Source organism: Vidua macroura, chromosome Z (assembly GCF_024509145.1).
Source record: "Vidua macroura isolate BioBank_ID:100142 chromosome Z, ASM2450914v1, whole genome shotgun sequence".
NCBI lineage: Eukaryota > Metazoa > Chordata > Aves > Passeriformes > Viduidae > Vidua > Vidua macroura.
This window is the reverse complement of record NC_071611.1, coordinates 22,911,190-22,929,343: the sequence shown is the minus strand read 5'-3', so window position 1 is coordinate 22,929,343 and position 18,154 is coordinate 22,911,190. Positions and strand designations below refer to the sequence as shown.

At 39.9% G+C, this 18,154-nt stretch overlaps 1 protein-coding gene and 1 long non-coding RNA gene across 5 annotated transcripts; one reads left to right on the top strand and one right to left on the bottom strand.

The window, feature by feature from the left end:
- Nucleotides 1-274: 274 nt before the first annotated feature.
- On the bottom strand, nt 275-10,715 carry AK3 (adenylate kinase 3). Of its 4 annotated transcripts, XM_054003509.1 has the most exons (6): nt 10,566-10,653; nt 8,937-9,079; nt 6,242-6,361; nt 3,264-3,436; nt 1,547-1,665; nt 275-602 (listed from the first exon to the last, which is right to left on the bottom strand). In XM_054003509.1, the coding sequence occupies exons 2-6, from the start codon at nt 8,968-8,970 to the stop codon at nt 479-481; spliced, it is 570 nt and encodes a 189-aa protein (XP_053859484.1). In that variant the 5' UTR covers nt 8,971-9,079; nt 10,566-10,653; the 3' UTR covers nt 275-478. The 4 variants fall into 4 exon arrangements, with proteins under 4 accessions (XP_053859484.1, XP_053859481.1, XP_053859485.1 ...); XM_054003506.1 differs by lacking the exon at nt 8,937-9,079 and having other exon boundaries at nt 10,566-10,715; XM_054003508.1 differs by lacking the exons at nt 275-602; nt 8,937-9,079 and adding an exon at nt 609-776 and having other exon boundaries at nt 10,566-10,715.
- An 86-nt stretch (nt 10,716-10,801) lies between these two features.
- On the top strand, nt 10,802-17,293 carry LOC128822027 (uncharacterized). The gene is made up of 3 exons (XR_008441321.1): nt 10,802-10,879; nt 13,541-13,620; nt 17,163-17,293. It is a non-coding gene; the product is annotated as an uncharacterized LOC128822027 (long non-coding RNA).
- The last annotated feature ends 861 nt before the right edge of the window (nt 17,294-18,154 follow it).

Below are 18,154 nucleotides of genomic sequence, written 5' to 3'. Positions count from 1 at the left end.
CTTCAGACATTACCTAGACAGAGTTGTTTGTTCCTCAGATTTTGCTGACTCTTGAAACTCCCACTCTGATGAAAAAGGGCTGGGAGGATTCACTGAAAAATAGCAGTGTCTGCAGTCCTTGGGCTGTTAAAAAGTGTGGACTGTGGAAGTCTGTATTTCCAGTTATCTAGTGAATAAACACAAGAGCAAATGTTTCCTTCACCAATCAATATTGCAAATGTATTTTCCAAATAAGAGACACAAGAGAACTAGCTTTTGTTAAAGACAGTTACTGTATTTTTTAAATTATTTAATATAAAAAAATACAGCATTGAAGTGGTAACCACAGGCAACAAAATTTTACCATAGTGTAAGTTAAGGACAGCATTGGACTTAAATTATTGATGAGTCTGGTAGACTACTCGGACAAATCCTTGATTGCGGAATCTCATGTAATCGGGAGTGAGATATAAAAGATGAGCAGAAGTTTCACCCATTTTCACCTCGGGTTGGCAGCATCTTTCTGGCTCATGTCTGGCAACTTGGTTTGAAGGAAAGCATAGATATGTGGCCAGATCTTATTGGTTTCTGTTCCAGAAAAGGATTTCAATAACCCTTTTTTCCTAAGGAAGAAAAAGAAGAAAGCATTACAGAGGTCAAATTGCTTAATTGTTCTGAAATCTCCACCTCACTTGAAGATTATCCTGGCAGGAGTGTGAAAATATGCATGTGATGTAACACCAAGAAAGCTGTAGCATTGGAAATGCAGGCTGGACATTGATTTCTGCTCAACAGTCCTGGAAGAATAAAATGAAGGGTGGTGAATATGGAAATACAGAAAGGACAATCATTGATGTTGTCAGAGTCTGATTTCTTTGTCTAGGCAAGGTAAGACTAGAGCTCTACATGGTGACCTACTACATATCTATATATTAGCAGTATGATACTTGCAGCTTGACATTAAGAGAAACATTGTGTATAATTTTGACTCTTAAAAGAACTAGTAATTTATTTCCACTCCACAATGCAAATGACAAATTCTGAATTAGCTACTTATTCCTAAAGAGTCTCGCTAGTTGGGTCCAATCACAGTCCTGTTCTTAGAACAGCCACATTTAAATCCTCATTAACAGTTTCTCTATTTGTCTATTGCTTCTTGACACCTTGCACTTATTAGAAGAGTTTCTACTTACACATCCAGAAAACAAAATATTGTAAATTCTTGCAAAAAAAGGAACTGTCTGTTACCTCACCCACCAGAGCTGTTGTTGCTCAGAACAGTACTATGATGTATTGAATAATGCATAGCATTCTTTATGAAGCTAAATGTGGCTACTGCAGTGAAAAACTATTTTACCACACAGGTTCCAGAACATCTCATGCAACCCTGGAAAATCATACCCATTCTACTGGCTTGGTTTCTTATTGAGTTCATGAAAGCTACACAGCTACTCACACCACACTCAGTGTTGTGGTATAATATATTCTGTAACAGAGAGATCTGTTCCTTGCTATGCTGCTGCACAGTAAGATTTTGGAATGTGGAAGAACAGATATTACTACTTACCGATAATATTCTAGAACAGGTTTTGTTTGTGCATCATAAGCCTGAAGCCTCTTGCTGACAGTTTCTGGCTTGTCATCATCACGCTGAACAAGCGGCTCACCAGTAATGTCATCAATGCCCTAATCATGGTTAAAAGCAAATACTAGAGTATACGTCTTACTTCTCTTTAAGCATGCTTTATGTAATTTTCTATTTAAATTGTGATCAATTTCCACTTAATCAGGGTGTAGATTGCTGCTTATAAAGAGAGTTTGCTGCCTGTGTTCTCATCTGGAATATAAGTTGTTGACTTTCCAGTAAAACAGTCTCTCAGTTAAAAATATTTTCTCAGTATTGCCAGTGAATATTAGATCATTGTAACTTGAATAATTTGTCCTCTGGAGCATTCATAGAATATGGGGAATATGAAGACAAAACCTTCACGTACAAAGGAAAACAACATTCCTGTGTAACAGGAAATAAGACACCAATTGGACCTTCATTTGACAATACTAAAATAGGCAAAGGAGTTAATGGCCCGTTGATTTTTAAGTTGTAAAATGGAAGAGTTACCATTTAACAACAGCTGCACAAAAAATGGCATAAGAGTCAACTGAAGCTTTCCCTACAGAGGCAGGGACATAATGTGTGAACTTTTGTTCCTACTAAGTAAGCATTTTGCAGGTCTGTTAAGATAATAGAGACAACTGTATTTCACCTGCTTAGTTCTATCCCATGTTTTGCTAAATAGCAAAGCTCTGGCAGCTGAAGCCTACTCTGATAAGTCTGAGAATTCTGTGTTCTATCTCGCCTGTGCTCTTCTGCAATTGAAAATAACCATGATTTTAACCACCTTGTTTTAAACAAAACAAAGGCAATATTTTCAGTTGCTCACTTCCAGTTCTTACCTGGTATTTTAAGCTGGCCTCTTTTCCTGCAACACTGAAATCCAAAAACTACAGGGCCTGCTGTGCTTCTGATGTAAATTAATAGAGCTTCCAGGTGAAATGTGATGCCACAACAGCTAAGTTATTTAGAGTTAAGGGTAAGATACAGTTTTAGCTGAGTTGCACTAAAGCAAATAATTCTTGAAAAAAATTAAGGTAACAATGTACAGTCTTTTTCTTCAAACTCCTCTTTAGGATATTTCAAGTCATAAAAATCTGTTGAAAATTAAATCTGTTAAAAATATTCCCTGACTTGAAAGTTTCTACATCCAGTTTTGCAGTACAGCTGCTCTTCCCTTGAAAATACCCATCCTGGTTAAATATAAACACAGGGAAAGCATTAAGTGGATTCCTCTGACTGGTGGTTTGGTATTTCCTAGATATAAAGCATGACTCCTCTGGAGGAAGGAAAAGAAAGCTACATTTTCAATTGTACAGGCTGCAAACAGGCTAAGACTGTGCCTAGATCCTGTGCCAGTGCACAAGGCAGACAGTATTCCAGGTCAGTGAACAGCTTTAACAAGTGCTTACAAAACACCATGGTGTTCTGCTCTGCAGGGGACAAATACGTTGTCCACCAACTTGAGGTTCTGCCAGGTCACTAACATACCCTCATACCAGCACAGTGTTACCAGAAAGATTCTGTGCTCCCAAGAAATTAGATGAGCCATTTTCTTCTGAGCTGCTGTGTTTTGAAACAACATATGCTGCGACAGCAAACAATATTTTACTGCAGCTAGCAAACACAATGCAGTACTTATTTAGTGCCAACACCAATGCATATTGCTTACCTGCACTTTGGGAGGACTGAATTCAAGATTGTAGACTCTGCCACTGGCAGGGTGGATCCAGCGTGCTGTAAGCCGACACTTTATGGTCTCAAATGGCACGTCCAGGTCAATTACAGTGTCTATGTGACATTCTTTATCGAGGGCTTCTGCCTGAGCAACTGTTCTGGGGAAACCTTTTTAAAGGAAACAACTTCATAAAATTCTGAAAGCTGAGTCATAGCAAAAATTACCTGGATTGAATCATTGGAGAAAATAATTGTTACACAGCAGAAAAACCAAAAAGCATTGTCATGTTATATAAAGGTGGAAGAGACATCAGATTTTCCAATATCTTTCAGTGTGTCGCAGCATTTTAACTTTTTAAACGCCTCCCAGCTTTTATTTCTTCATTTCAGCTGATCATCTTCCCAAAAGTGCAACAAATAAGTGCAAAAATACCCCATATTCATATATACCACTACACTGAATAAAAGCACCATATACACATTTGGAATAATAAAAGCTCTGATGAAAAGTTTCCCTCAGAACAACCTAGAAACATTTGTGATATCTCTTACTTTCACAGCTGTGTAAGTCTGGCTTGAGGTGGTGGACATTACAAACCTGTTTTATTCAGTTGCATTAAGCCAAATATATTTACTAGAGGCAGTACAGGATTTAGAAGGTTTCTGAAAGTGTTAGTATATCAAACTATTCTCGGGTATGATGACTGTGAGAACACCAGGCTGATCAGGAACCTGTCTCTTCACTTCAAAGACCATTTTGCCCCATGAACTCTGTGGCTCCCTATTCTATGCCTTAAACTATTAGATGATCTAGTGGAACTTAGGAGCGGTGCAGTGGGAACAAAGAAGAAGAAAGCCAAGGTCTCCACAAAGAATTTAAAATTAAAAATTGAGCACAAGACCTTCAGTGGTCAAAGCTACTGCAGAACATGCTATTGCATCCTATATTCACTGGAACAGTTTCTCTCCTCAAAAAGCCCTAGCATAGTCTCATGTTCTTCAGTAGCTTGTAATTTGCAACATACCATACAAGTAAACTTCTCCATAAAGGCAAGTACTGATAGGCACAAACTTAAGAAACTCTTGCATAATGTTGATCTGTCCATAGCATGAGTAAGGAAAAACATTACAAAAAGACAGAGTCGATTAACTCAGACCAAGTGCTTGCTTGTGCATTAAATCTCTTGCACCTGGCTTGCATCACAGTCATAAGCTGCCCTCATCCTATTTCTCACACATTCACATTATCTCATGGAAGTGCTTCTGAATGCTAAGAGCAGAGGAAGAGCCAGGTCTTCAACACTGCTGTTGAACACTGTTTAAGAACTGCTGTTCTTACTGCAGCTACCATATTTCTAAGTTACACAGCTGGAAAGTGAGTGTGCTTGGGACTGAGTAATCAGAAAATTCCTCAAATTTAAGTGCCTTTACAAAAGCATTTCATTGAAATTAAACTGGCATTTTCTACATAGCGTTCTCTCTATACAGAAAAAGATCTGCGAGAGGTGATGAATTATGAAGATTCCAGGAACACAGAGAAAAGTGCTCTAGATTATACAGCACATAAATCTAAATAGATTATACCCACAGACACATACAACTCAGACTGCTACATCTGCTATGGATCTAGAAGCAACCAACCTATTATAAAGCACTAAATGTGTGTTTGGCTAAGTGAACATACAAAAGCAGTTCAGCAACTCTGGTTTGAGCTAACTGACTCCACCTGTTTGTTCTACATTGCAAAACAACTTAAGATTTTGGGTTAACATATTTGAACAGAACAGTGTTGTTCCTGCGAAGCCCATTATGCCAGAGCTATCCCTAGTGTAATTCATTGAGTCTCATTACAAATGCTGATGCAGGCAAAATTTCTGCCCCAAAAGTTTAAAGGCAGGAGCACATTAACATGCAGCAGAAATTGTTTTATTCTCTTATGGTCTCGACGCAATCCTCCTGCTGAGAGCTGCTAGGCACAGCTATACTGCTACACATCCAGATCCACAAGACTGGAACTGTGTGTAAATAGGACCTGAAACTAAAGAAAGAAACCCAATATCTGCTGTTCTTTGCTATATTGTTTAGGTTTCATTGTACTGTTTACTGTGGGAATAAATTTTTTCTCTCAGGGACGAACCCAGCTGTGACTAAAGCCACCAGAATGTATCACTGTAAGTAGGAGCAACTATATAAATATAACTATAATAAAGCACTAAGGGACAGAGGCCACTGTGGGTTTTTCATTCCCTCTAAATAGAAAGCCACACCAATAACTTTTTTGTTGTATCTACTGAGACAGGCTGTGACTAGAGTCTGAAAAAACACACATCCAGTCTAGACACTATTTTTGTGCTGGGCATCCACCTATACTCCCATGGGCTGGAATAACAAGAGCCATCCAGTTCATGAAGACAGCATTTTCTCTCTAGTAAGAATGCTGAAGCCATGAGCTTACTGCAAAATGGTTCACTCTGGAGAACTAAACAGCAAATGAAGAAGACCTTTTAGGGCAATTCAGCAATGGTTTTTATTACACTCCACACTGCTGCAGTACTTTTCCATACTTACCTTGCATCACATTCCTACCTTGCTATTTAAATAATTCTAAAGCCCCATCCTTCAAAAGTTTTCCATTCCTCAAGGACTTTAATAAGAAAATATTTTTAAAAGAAACTTCTCAATGCCTATTTTGATGAGGAAATACCATATGAATTATCATTAAAAATGCCAGAATTGCCAGTTTTGAATTTTTTCTGGAGTGTTGAACTATCCTTTTTAACATGAGTTAAATATCCCTGTAATGTTCTGAAGGCAGGGTACACCCAAAGCCTTTGTCAGCCAAAGAAACTGGGGCAGACTATCTGCTAAAAGTTTCACAACGAGCTGGCAACCAGCGACCAAAGTTTTCAAGTCCCAAGTTTTCCAGAGCAGATTTTCTCTCCATACATAGTGATATCCAACATGATAACTTACCATCCAATAGCCAATTGTACTGGTCTAGACCTTTTATCTCAGTCAGCATTAGTTGTGTCATGATGTGATCTGGAATAAGCTGCCCTTGATCAATGTAGGACTTGGCAAGGATTCCCACTTCTGCAAAAGTAAAAGTTGCATTACACTATCTCTGACCTCCAGCAAGTGAGAAAAAGCCCACAAGCCTACAAAAAATTGTTTTGATGAGGATCATGGAGAAAAGTTGTAAGCAAGACAGACAGCATGCTTTCCAAAATTAAAAAATATCCGGATGATCAACTAGGATCTGACCATGCAAATACATATCCAGTTAATTAGATCCACCTGTAGGGCAAAACACACCTCTATCCTCACACCCTCTGAATAAATTTATTTATATGTATTTGAAATATGAAGTTCCAAAAACTAAAATGAGGAGAAGCCATTAGCCAAGAGTCTTCAAAATAAGAAATAGAAAGGATACAAGCTTATTAAGAGATCAGCCCTCAAACTTGAAAAGAACATTATTTTCTCAGCTTAGTGGCTAGTTATTAACTTACACTTAGGCTTCATTACAAACATAAATGCCTTTGGCAATCTGGAGTGGGACACGCTTGCCTGATATTTATTTTTATGATTACTAGAGTTGCAAGAGGGTGTTCATAGATACTGTACACTATTTATGGGAGCACACAGACACTAGTATTTTCCCATGGAACTGACTAACCTTTAGTACCAGTCATTTATCCCACTGGCTTACTAAAATTCCATCCCTGGTAGTTACAGCTATCACACCATGCTCCTACATGGCAGGCAGTAACATGCTGTAGTTCACCCAAATCATGGGTAAATCCAAGAAGAAATTCAGTTGCCTGGATTGTGTCCTAGGCACAAAGTTTCCATATCTTTCATTTATAAAACAATTACCCAATTATGTTAAGTAACCCAGAATTGCAGCTAGACTAGTTTTATTGTGGATCTGCAGAAGCCTTTACTTGCAGCCAGTTAAGATCTAGTTACAGAAAACTGAAGAAGAGAAAATGGGATGGACTGACATACCCACACAGATATGAGCACTCTCGACAGAAAGCAATGACAAATGCCAGTCACATCTCAGTGCATGGAATGTGCAACAGGACAGAGGCCCTTCTTTAGATGAGGCAAGTGAAAAGCAGTACATGCCCTCAAAACATGCAAATAGTAGCTTTGGTGATGAGGAAAAAAAAAAAAATGAACAATTTCTGCCTGTGCACATCTGTAGTCAGGCTTTGAAAGTACAAAGACCATTTAGAAATAGGCACTGTGCACCTTGGTCAGATTTCAAAACATGTTCACTATATGGAAAAGAGTCAGACTGTGGTGCCTGAGTCCTCCAGCACATCACAAACTGGAAAGAAGGTGACTGTCTGTCTGGGTACAAAGTGTCTCTTCTTTTCCCTACCTCCCTTCTTCATACCTTTTTTATTATTCTAGTGTGCTTTGAACCATGTACCCCGAAAAAGTAGGTTGGGAGAAGGAATAAATCATTTCTAGGTAGTTTAATATGTACTTGATGCTTGGGTCTGCTACTGATTCATGTTGCAGCATTGCTCTAGCCATAATGATCTAAAAATGTGCACAAGACAACAGTCACAGGGAACAATTCTAACTTACTTTGGAAAGATTCATAAGTTTTTGGGCCCAGAAAGATTTAGAATATGGCAAGCTATTATTAGACCAACAGTGCTTGAAAAATGCTGCCTTTTGCCCCCCCTCTACAGAACTCAGGTAATTTAGAAAGTCACTATTACAGAAGGAAAAAAATAGGCAGAACCATACCCAAATAGTCATACATTAGGACAAAAAGTTGATACACTAGCTCACAGCATTTTTTCCCCACCCCTGCTGTTGGGAGTGGGATTTCATGGGGTTTTGTAGGTTTTATTTAGTTCTTTCAGGTCGGGTCTGAAACCACTAAAGGCATGACAATCTTCAGAATTACAGGTAACACAGGTTTCTTTCCTTTGTAGGTGATGACAGTCTATGGCTTTACAAAGGATTGGCACATTCTAACCCTATTACAGCAATCAAGCTCTAGCCATAATCAGACAATAATTACCTTAGCATTAGAGAAGTGGTCACAGACTCTCCACTGTCCAGAAGAACATGATAATAACTGCAGATTGATAAGGACACTCATCTTCAACAGGACTTTTCAACAATGTCCATTTTCACAAGACAGCAAATGCAAAATTTGCACCATATAACTACTGTTAACTATATCTAATTTTCCAAGGGCTTTAACTGCCCATGTTAGTGTAACCCATTTCCCAAAGAATTGGAAATTGCAGGACTTTTCTATTGTAGTCAAAACTCATGGATCTTTGCTTTGACTGAATTTGTCTAGGCTGTCTGAGTTGCCTCTCAGTTGTTCTCCTATTTTCAGTGTACTACCTAGTCCTTCTACCTTCACCTTCATCTCAACCATCTGGGAGCCATTTCTGAAACTAGTGACTGACTTTCAATGAAATTGCAATTGAGTTTCATCTGGGTTTACCAGTAAATGAAAAACCCTGTAGCAGATTCTTGTAAATTCTGCTGTAGCTAATTTAGAGCAAACTTCACCTCTTAAGCTGTCCACTGACTTCTTTCCTTATATTCTGGATTTTAATGTGTCTGCTAAATTTCCATTTCACATGTTTACTCTCCTTCACAGTCTTTCATCTGTCCAACCCACCTAGAATTCTTTGCCTAATCACTTCTCTCTTCATCACTTCAGGCTCCCACTTCAATTCAAGCAATATGATATTTCCACTTGCAATTTCCTCTTCTCACACAACCTTCAGCATGATTCTGATGCTTTATGGTCTTGCACAAAACCTGAAGTATTTAGTAAACATTGTAAACCTCAAAACACTTGGTAAAATAACATTTTCTTCATTTTCTTGGAATGGCTACCCACCAGGTCTTACACTGAAAGTTCATAATAGAGCAGTTTTGTCACCCTCTGTAAATAAAAACATATGATTGTGCAACCAAATAAAAATAGCAGGAATATCATCAGGTATGTCTACGCAGGTGTGCTTCTAGCAAATTCTTAACTTGCAGTATCTACAATATCAACTATTGTAAAGTCAGTCACTGTACCAAAGCCATTATCCTTACTGAGTAAAGAGAATTTGTGTGAAGACATGTGGGAATCACATCACAACTGCTTCACCTTGAAACATGCTAATAAGTATTCCAAAACTAAGACCGACGGTTACCTAGGCATAATACTACAGTGATACTTACAAGTGAATTTAATATTCTACAGCTTGAAGTTGCTGGAAATAATAATACTCTCACTTCATCACGTGCAGCCTGAGATGGTTCTTACAAGGTTTTTCACCCCACCAAAAAGAAAAGCAGATATGGAAGTCAGGAGGGAGCCTTCCATCATTGCAAAAATTCACCAGAGAGAGAGACTGTGGTATCTCAACTGAGGCCAGAGGTCAAGCTAGGACTATTCAGCAAGAATAACTCATATCTTTACCTAGTATAAGCATCACTATATGTAAACACAGACCATGCTTATACCTAAGCATGATGTGAACTCATAAGACAATAATAATTTTAAAAGCTAAGCAGTTTGAAAATTTTGCACGTTGCTATTTTTGAAAGCACCGCTATGATATGCCTGCCAGCTCAGGACTAGGCATAATTTTGGAATAATACTTCTAGCCATCAAATGACCATCCAGAAAAGTCTGATTGCCCAAAACCCCTCTTCTCTTGCCCTGCCTGTTAAAAGGTGTGAATTTTAAATATTCTCTTGAAAGAGAATATTTTTCCTCTTTTAAGATGCTTCCAGCTGGAGAAACCATGAGAAACTATCAGAACTATTAGAAACACGTACAAAACCCAGTGGGTGCTTACGAAAAGCACCCAAGGCAAGGAAACAATGAGGTGTAACAAAACAGGAAAACAGGATAATCCCGTCCACTTTCATGAGGAGGCTAGCAAGTGACAGCCTATGGAGGACCCACGGCTGCAGATGAGAGGCCCACTTCAGTGGCCTCTGGCCTCCAGAAGAGCTGTGTAAAGTCACCCAACCTCTGCCTGCGCGGGGGGGGGGGGGGGGGGGGCGGCACACGGAGGTGGGATTGGGGAGCAGCAAACCCCATTAAAGAAGCTCCCTCCCTCCTCGGAGGGGAAGGGAGGGAAGGAACGGGGCTAGGGGCAGGAATGCGTGTTGTGAGTGTGTGTCCCTTCCCGGAGCGGAGCTGTCACGCGGCAGCTCCCGCAGGGCTGCGTGGGGACCGTTCTCGCGGGACGGGGACAGGAAGAGAAGTCGCACACATCCCCACCCGCGTCCCCATGCCCACCTGTCTTCTTCTGCATGTTGTCCCTCAGCAGGTCGCCGCTGGAGAGGTGCTTCACGCCGAAGTGCTTGATAATCCGAGCGGAGACGGTGCCTTTGCCGGAGCCCGGCGGCCCCATGATGACGGCGCGCAGCAGCGGTGGCACCACCATGCTGCTCCCGCTGCTCCTGCCGCGGGCGCGCAGAGGCGCGGCAGGAGCGCCGCCTTCCCGGGCAGCGCCACCTCGCTTCACCGGCGAGCCGGGCCGGTCCTCCCAGGGAACAGCCGCGGCAGCTTCTCCGGCTGTCAATCAGGGGCAGGAAGGAAAGATCCTTTACGTAAGTGCGAGGGGGGGGAGGGAGGGATAAATCAATAACGATAATAAAAAGATAAATGAAGCAAATTGCATCTTAGAAAGTCGTATCAGACCGCATTTAGGCATCACTGTTCAAACCGGCCCTGACCAGATTCTCCACACCCCTCTGCCCAGGAGGCCCATTTTGGCTGCTCCTAAGCCGTCAGCCCCTGCCCCCTCTCAGACACAGAATCAAAGAGTCGTTTGGTTTGGAAAAGACCTTAAGAGTCGCCGAGCCCAACAAGTAATCCAGCTTTGCCAGTCCATCCCTAAGCCAAGCCCCAAACTGACACAAGCCCACCTTTTAAATATCCTCAGAAATGGTGACTCCACTACTTCCCTGAATTATCATGATAATTTCCCAAACTGAACTGAGACGTGGCTCCTTACCGGGCTGTCACCAAATGACTGCTTGGCTGCTGGCACGTCCCATTGCTGTCACTGCCCTGCCCAGGTGCCCTGAGGCTGTGTCTGACCTTGCTGTGCTCCTTCACCCTCATGCAGCAGCCTTGCTCTTGCTGGTCTCTCACAAATAAGCTCCCACTGTCTAGCAGCAGGCAGCTGCATTTTTAATGAGCTGTGCCTGAGTTTTGTTTATGATACTTGAATGTGAACAACTGCAGATTGTCTTTGTTCTGAGTAGTGTTCTTCCAAACACGAAGATGTCCTTTCCCACAGATATGATTTGGTCATCCTTAGCTACATCAGAACACAGTATTTTGGCCAAAACATTAGATTGTCCCATTTCCTGAGTGTTCACAGTCATGTCCACAACAGGGGAAGTGAGCCTTCCTGCTCAAGGTTCTGGAGATGCTGATGGATCTCAATCACTGTACCAGAAAAGTCACAGTGAAAAAGTGAGCAGAAAGCAGAGCTAGAGTCAAAACATCAATGAAATTCAGCTTCCCATTTTAAAACATTGTTTCATTTCAATAGTTTCACAGTGAAACAAGTAAAGCCAAAAGAAAATATTCAACTTGCTGTTTGGTACTTTGAAACAGTAAAGAAATAGGAATACAGCCCCAAAACTCCCCAGTCAACAAAATTAATTGCCTTAAGAATTGAATAGGAAGGCACTGGTTTAGCTCATAGGGCTTACTATGAGCATAAGTCTCATTACACTGAGAAATGTGAACCTTCATAAATGAACATAATAGTACCTCTATTCCAGATTGTACTAGGACAGAAAGAGTTAAACATTTGGGGCTTTAGCAGCGTTCCCAGGGCAACACCTCAGTCTGCCAAAGCACCACAGTCTTAAACAAAATTTGGCACCAAAGACCATTTAAATGTCAGAAGCCACATTGTTCGTTTTAAGCTCCATACTTCAGAGACTTCTGAATGGCAGAAGTCCACAAATGTGTTGATAAATCTTTCTAAAGTAAATATATGGGAAAATTGAAGGTATTGTATGAAATACATGTCCAGCAAATAACTAGACTTGTCAAAGAGATCATTAACTCTAATCTCCAATGCCACCATGTATAAAAAGCAGCAATAATTTATCTGCCTGTTAAAAAGGAAGACAGAGGTTCAGCCTGTCTACAGGCCTATTGCGCAGCCCAGAAATCCAGACAGGAATGCTAAGACAATCCCTTTGTTAAAGACTATTTAGAAACCTCTCTGAACTTCATAACAGATTCATGAGGAAGGGGTGGAAAAGAATAGAAAGGCACTTCTCTCACATACACAGGTTCTTACTAACCTATTGCCTTTGCAGAACAGAAGTGGGTACTTAGATTATAGAAAATATGTAGTAAAAGAAATTATTGTTCACATTTCCTTTGTTATCTTTGCTAGTCCAAACCTCGCTGTAGTAGTTTTGTGAGTAGTTGTGACATACTCAGAAGTGGAAAAGGAAATAATGGAAGAAATGGGGTCAGTGGTTCCCTAGTTTGTGTACAAGTCTTTACACAGCTATTTTGTATTTAAAGACATGCAAGGTTTGGATTTTTTTGTTTTGTTTTTTGGTTTGTTTTTTTTTTTTTTTTTTTGGCAGCCTTATTATGATGTTTGGAAAATGACATTTCATCATCTTCATTCAGACTTAATTATTCACATCTTAACTGAGTAGTCAATGTTTATGTAACACAACTTGCACTATATTCTGATCAATCTTTTTCACACATGTAGCCTACAGGTATAAATTAAAAAGTTAACTTTTGCTTAGTGAGTATAGAAGTAACCCTCATGGTGACTGACCAGTAATCAAAATCTTGTTTCAAACAAATCCAAATGTTCTTACCAATAAATAATCTTTCATATTAGTAACCATTTTTTTTCAAACATAAGAAATGTTTGAAGAGGCTTTTTAAGTCTCAAACCGTCAAAAGAGTTTCTGTCAGGTATGCTCCTTGGAGATCTAAATCCTTTCATCTGAGTTTGATACAGAATTCCTTTAGTACTATTGGGTAACTACGTCTTAAGTGTTGTACTTTGTATCAAAATGAAATGGTTACTTATATGAGGAAGAAGTCATAGTACACTGACGGGCAGGATGTCTGACACGGTCTTCCACATAATTTTTGTACCTCATTTGGTGGAGGGGTGGACAATTTGATGGGTGTAAATCTCGCTGGAATAGGAGTGTAGTGCTTAGTGTTTTGTACCGTACCAAAATCTGCTAACAAGCATGTTTTTCCAGGGCCTGTCCTGGTACCTTGTTTTGTCTAGTGTCTGTGAATAACCCCTGAAGAAGAGAGAGAGCATACCCTCACCAGTTTTGTGAGTAACAGCTAACCATGTGGCCTGAGCACATGGGGTTAGGGGCAGGAGGTGGAGCTCTGCAAGAACAGGTGGGGAAAGGGGCCAAGCAGGACCCTGACAAAATTCAGCAAAGGCCGGTACAAAGTCCTGCATCCAGGACACACCAACTACTTCCAACAGTGCAGGCTGAGAACTGACCAGCAAGGCAGAAAATCTGCTGGAGAAGACTGGGGAGAACTGGTCTACAGCCAGCCAAGCACCATCCACCTCTAAGCATGTGGCCACTAACATCCTGAACCATATTAAGAGGAGGGTAGCCACTACATCAGGGAAAACAGTTATCCCTTTCTATTAGGCACTTCTTAGGCCACATCTGTGTACTGTGGCCAGTACTGGGCCCTCCAGTACAAAACATTGTATCAGCATTGATCAGCTGGGGCAGATATAGCAGGAAATGACCAAGATGATCAGGGGATGGAGAAGAGACACTGCCACAGACAGATGGAACCATGCTTGTTCAGACTGGAGACAAGAAGGGTTCAGGAGTACCTAATAGCAGCCTTCTAGCATCCATGAGAAGGTTACTGAGAAGTCAGGGACAGGCTGCTTACTAAGATGAGTGGCAGGACTCAGTAAGTCAAGCAGTGGAATCTAAGTATTAGTAGACTCAGGTCCCTGAGGTTTTTAAGACCCAACTGGATAAAGCCCTGAGCAACCCAGCCTGACCTTGCTTTGGTCCACAGACTGGGCTACAGATCTAGATTCCAGCCTGGATAAGGCTGTGATGCTGTATTTGCAAAAAAGATACCTAATTAATAATGTTTTTTTTTTAAAAAAAAACAATGCATGAAATACTTATCCAGTGAAGGCTAACATATATACACAACATAGCTGAAAATTCTCCCTCAAAAAATATATACCATCAAGAACAATTGAGGGGCAGATTTTTATATTTTTTATTAGATATAGGTTGAAATATGTAGAATGGAATGTTGCTGTTGAACTGTTCCCTTTAAAGTCGCAAAGACATAACTCTTTACAAACCAAAAATGTAGAGCTGTGATTCTTTATTTGGATTTAAATAGTGTTTTATTGCAAAGAGGGATATAACACTATCATTTTTGATGTCAGTCCTACCTTTATTAAAAAGCCTAAAGAATTATTCCTCCCAGATGGCTGAGTACAGCAAATTGACATTTATACATAGCATGGGTTGTTCCAAAACTCTAAGTTTCCTAGGAAATGTGTATTCTTCAGACAGAAGAAATTCAGAAATTCATTGCCTGTACACCAAGCTTGTGTACACTCAAAACCTTATTTATGACAAAGATGAAACACACCTTATTTATAAAGTGAAAAATCTATTAACATAATTGAAACTCTAACAGTCTCATTCAAGAATTATTAATTATTACAGAAAGTTTATGCTAAATTACCATTATTAAGTTTTAATATTTATTGTATAAAGAATTAATTGCTCCACACAAACTTCTTAGTTTCTCCCATTCTCCTGGTGTTGTGTTTACCCCCTCCCCTCCTTGCCTGGGCCCCAAGGTCATGGTCTCACTCAGGTGAGAGTGGTGGTGAGTCATCAGCATCTAGAGTCCCTCACCAGGAAGACTGCCATGCTTCTGTTGACAGCTTCTTCATCATCACTGTACGGTTCACTTGGAGTTGGTTTTGTATGCTTGCTAACACAATTTTACACCTTGCTTTTTCTTCACTAGTCTGTATCTCTATATTACATCGGAGTTTACTATATATATTATTACCTTCCACATATATTAGACAGTTTCTTTGTCTTTTTTGCTAAACCAGCTATGTCCAGCTCCAGATCTGCATCCAAGAAAAGAAACAATAAATGCAAGAAAAATAAATTAGCCACAGAAAACTTGTCAAAACTGCTCTAACAATTAAAAGAAGCAAACAAAAGCTGCAAGCAGATCAAAGAACATTCAGACAGTGCAAATCTGACTAGCTTCTTTTCTGATACCTTGGAAACTCAGTACAAGGCTTATGTCCTGTTACGAGCAATGGCAATACTTTGTTGGAGTCACAAGCTGATAATAATCTAATTCAGAATTTAAATTATTTGGAAAACATTTCTGTTGTCTCAGTGGTTCTTTTGAGCTGTATTTGGAGTTGGTAATTTTAGTCCTATCAAAAGCACTCATCACAGATTGTTTAGACATCCCTCAGAATAAACATAAATAGGAAAAGAAATTAAGTTCAAGTAAAAGAGAAGTTACATAGCTGTGTTTCTGAGACTGTGTGAAAAGTCTTGGGAGGTATGTAAACTAACAGAAATTCAGAGAAAAGAGTTATCTTTTTGCATTCTTGGAGCCCTCATACGTTAGTAGAAGGCAGATCTCTTTTGGAAGTTTCTGTAATGACCTTTTCTGTATTATTTATCTCAAGTGATCAAACTATCAGGAGATTTTCATGTTCTCCAACCACTGTTTAAATGAAAACTAACATTTCCCTGAGTACCAAGGTAAGCCAGTAATAGCTTTACATTTGGAGGTTAAATTGTAACAACTGCCCAGATCATGACATGTATATATCTCTGAGCTGCCACTCAGTCTCTCTGTGCCACCTCTAGGCAGTTGATAAAAAATATTTTCCTGACTCCTTAAACTTCTAGCACAATCAGCTACTAGCATTCCCAGGGAAACAAAACCCCTCCTTTATGTCACTCAGTATTTTTATGACAGATAGAACTTTTATTACAGTGATACACTATACCAGCAGAGTATATATGCCAGTGATTTTTTACAGAAGTACCTTATTGCAGTTACATAAGAAAATTCTGACTGCCAATGGAATAATTTTTAGAGAAGACTGTTTTTGTTTTGTTTTCCCAATTTTGTTTTCCCATGCCTAGACATAAAGCAGATACTTGCAAATTGTTAACAGATGATAGCAAGTAATTGGAAGTCACAGAAGAAGAACAGGATGGACAGAACTAAAAATACATGTGTGGGAGCACAGGGGAGTACACAAAGGAAGAGAAATGAACCACAGAAGAGAGTTCATTCAAACTTAGGCACAGCTGACTAGACATTTTCAATGTAAATCTAAGACACAGATTTCAGACAATGCAGTGAAAAACACAGTCCCAGCACCTGAAAGCCTTTTACACAGCTGTCTTCACAGAAGAAGACACTTGATTTCAGTGGGAGTGTTCATCCTTTATCACATGCCATAGCCACAGCCTCACAAACTGTTTGTCCCAGGGTGATGGTATGGTGTTTGTATCCCAAATCGTGTGTTCTGTTTATGCCTGATATTATGTTCTGTGCCTTCAGGACTGACTCTGAAAGTGAAGGATTGTTTTGTCTTGTTATCAGCCGGCTCACCTCCCACCATGGTCTGTGTCTAGGAGAGGCTTGGCTGGCTTGGCTTGCTTGCTTGCTGGCTTGCTTGGTTTTGCTTTTGCTTATTAGCTAGTTTAGCTAGGCAGTCCAATTTTTACCCTGGACTGTTTCTTTTTCCCTTCCCTTTCCTGAATATCATCTGAACCTGCTCTGGACCTGGACCTGGACCTGGGAAACATCAAGAAACACCGAGAGTCTGCATTTTTGTGACCTGCAGCAGCCATCCTCAGCGCCGGAGACTGATAGCTGAGCGACCACTCCCAGGAGAGACTTTCTGAATTTGTCATCTCTTCAGAACGGTGAAAGAGTTTTGTCATCTGGTATTGTTTTTTTATTGGGGAGTGTTTTGCTTGTTAAATAAACAGGGTTTTTTCCACTTCTCTCTGAGGAAATCCTTCCCGAACTAGGTGTGGGGAGGGGCTGTGGGGGGTATGCTTTCTGGGGGCTCCTTCTGGAGGTCTTCTCCCAAATTTGCCCTAAACTGGGGCACTGTTATTTAACTACTACCCTGAAATTATGTCTAAAAGGCCTGTGAATGAAGGAAATTAAAGAAGACAAAGTTATTCCCTGAAAATCAGAAACACTTCTTCTCTATTAATCATAAAGATTAGCACTGTTTGTTCTGGAATTCCAAAATGCCCTCCAAACTCTGAAACCCAAAGGAATTATGCAGAGACTTGACTGAATTTAATTGCTTGTAAGCAGGAAAACAAACCACTGATTTATCAAGAAAGTTTTAAGAATTTTTGTGAAGTTTGGACATAGATTTATTAGCTCTGAGAAAATATGTATGTTCTTTACCTTCCTTACACTCAGTTTTCTCTTAGTTCTGCTCAGTGCATAACAGAAAAGAATTTCAGCTGCCCAAGCCCCACCCTATTTTCTGTTATATTCTAGATCAGAGCTCCAACTGGCAACTAATTTCTTACACACAGAAAGCTACAATTCTTTGATTCCACAAAACTGCCCATGACAAAACTCTCTTTTTCTAAAAATACAGAGAGGTTCATCTGCACATGAACCATGAATAGCTCTAGATATTTTTGCCCATATCTCAGAAATCTTGGGCATCACTTATGTGAACTAATGTTGTTTAACAGCTGTCATTTTTTTGATCCTCATTTTCCACAAATTTCTCAACATGCTTCCTTTAAAAAAATTCTTAGGCTTTGTTT

Bases quoted from the DNA above. Each gene is read 5' to 3' on its own strand.
- AK3 (XM_054003506.1), bottom strand. From the start codon at position 10,713: ATGGTGGTGCCACCGCTGCTGCGCGCCGTCATCATGGGGCCGCCGGGC. The intron at 6,362-10,565 runs GTGGGCATGGGG...TTACTTTTGCAG, and splicing joins CAACATGCAGAAGAAGACAG to AAGTGGGAATCCTTGCCAAG. The intron at 603-1,546 runs GTAAGTAGTAAT...TTTCTTCCTTAG, and splicing joins CCTGTTCTAGAATATTATCG to GAAAAAAGGGTTATTGAAAT.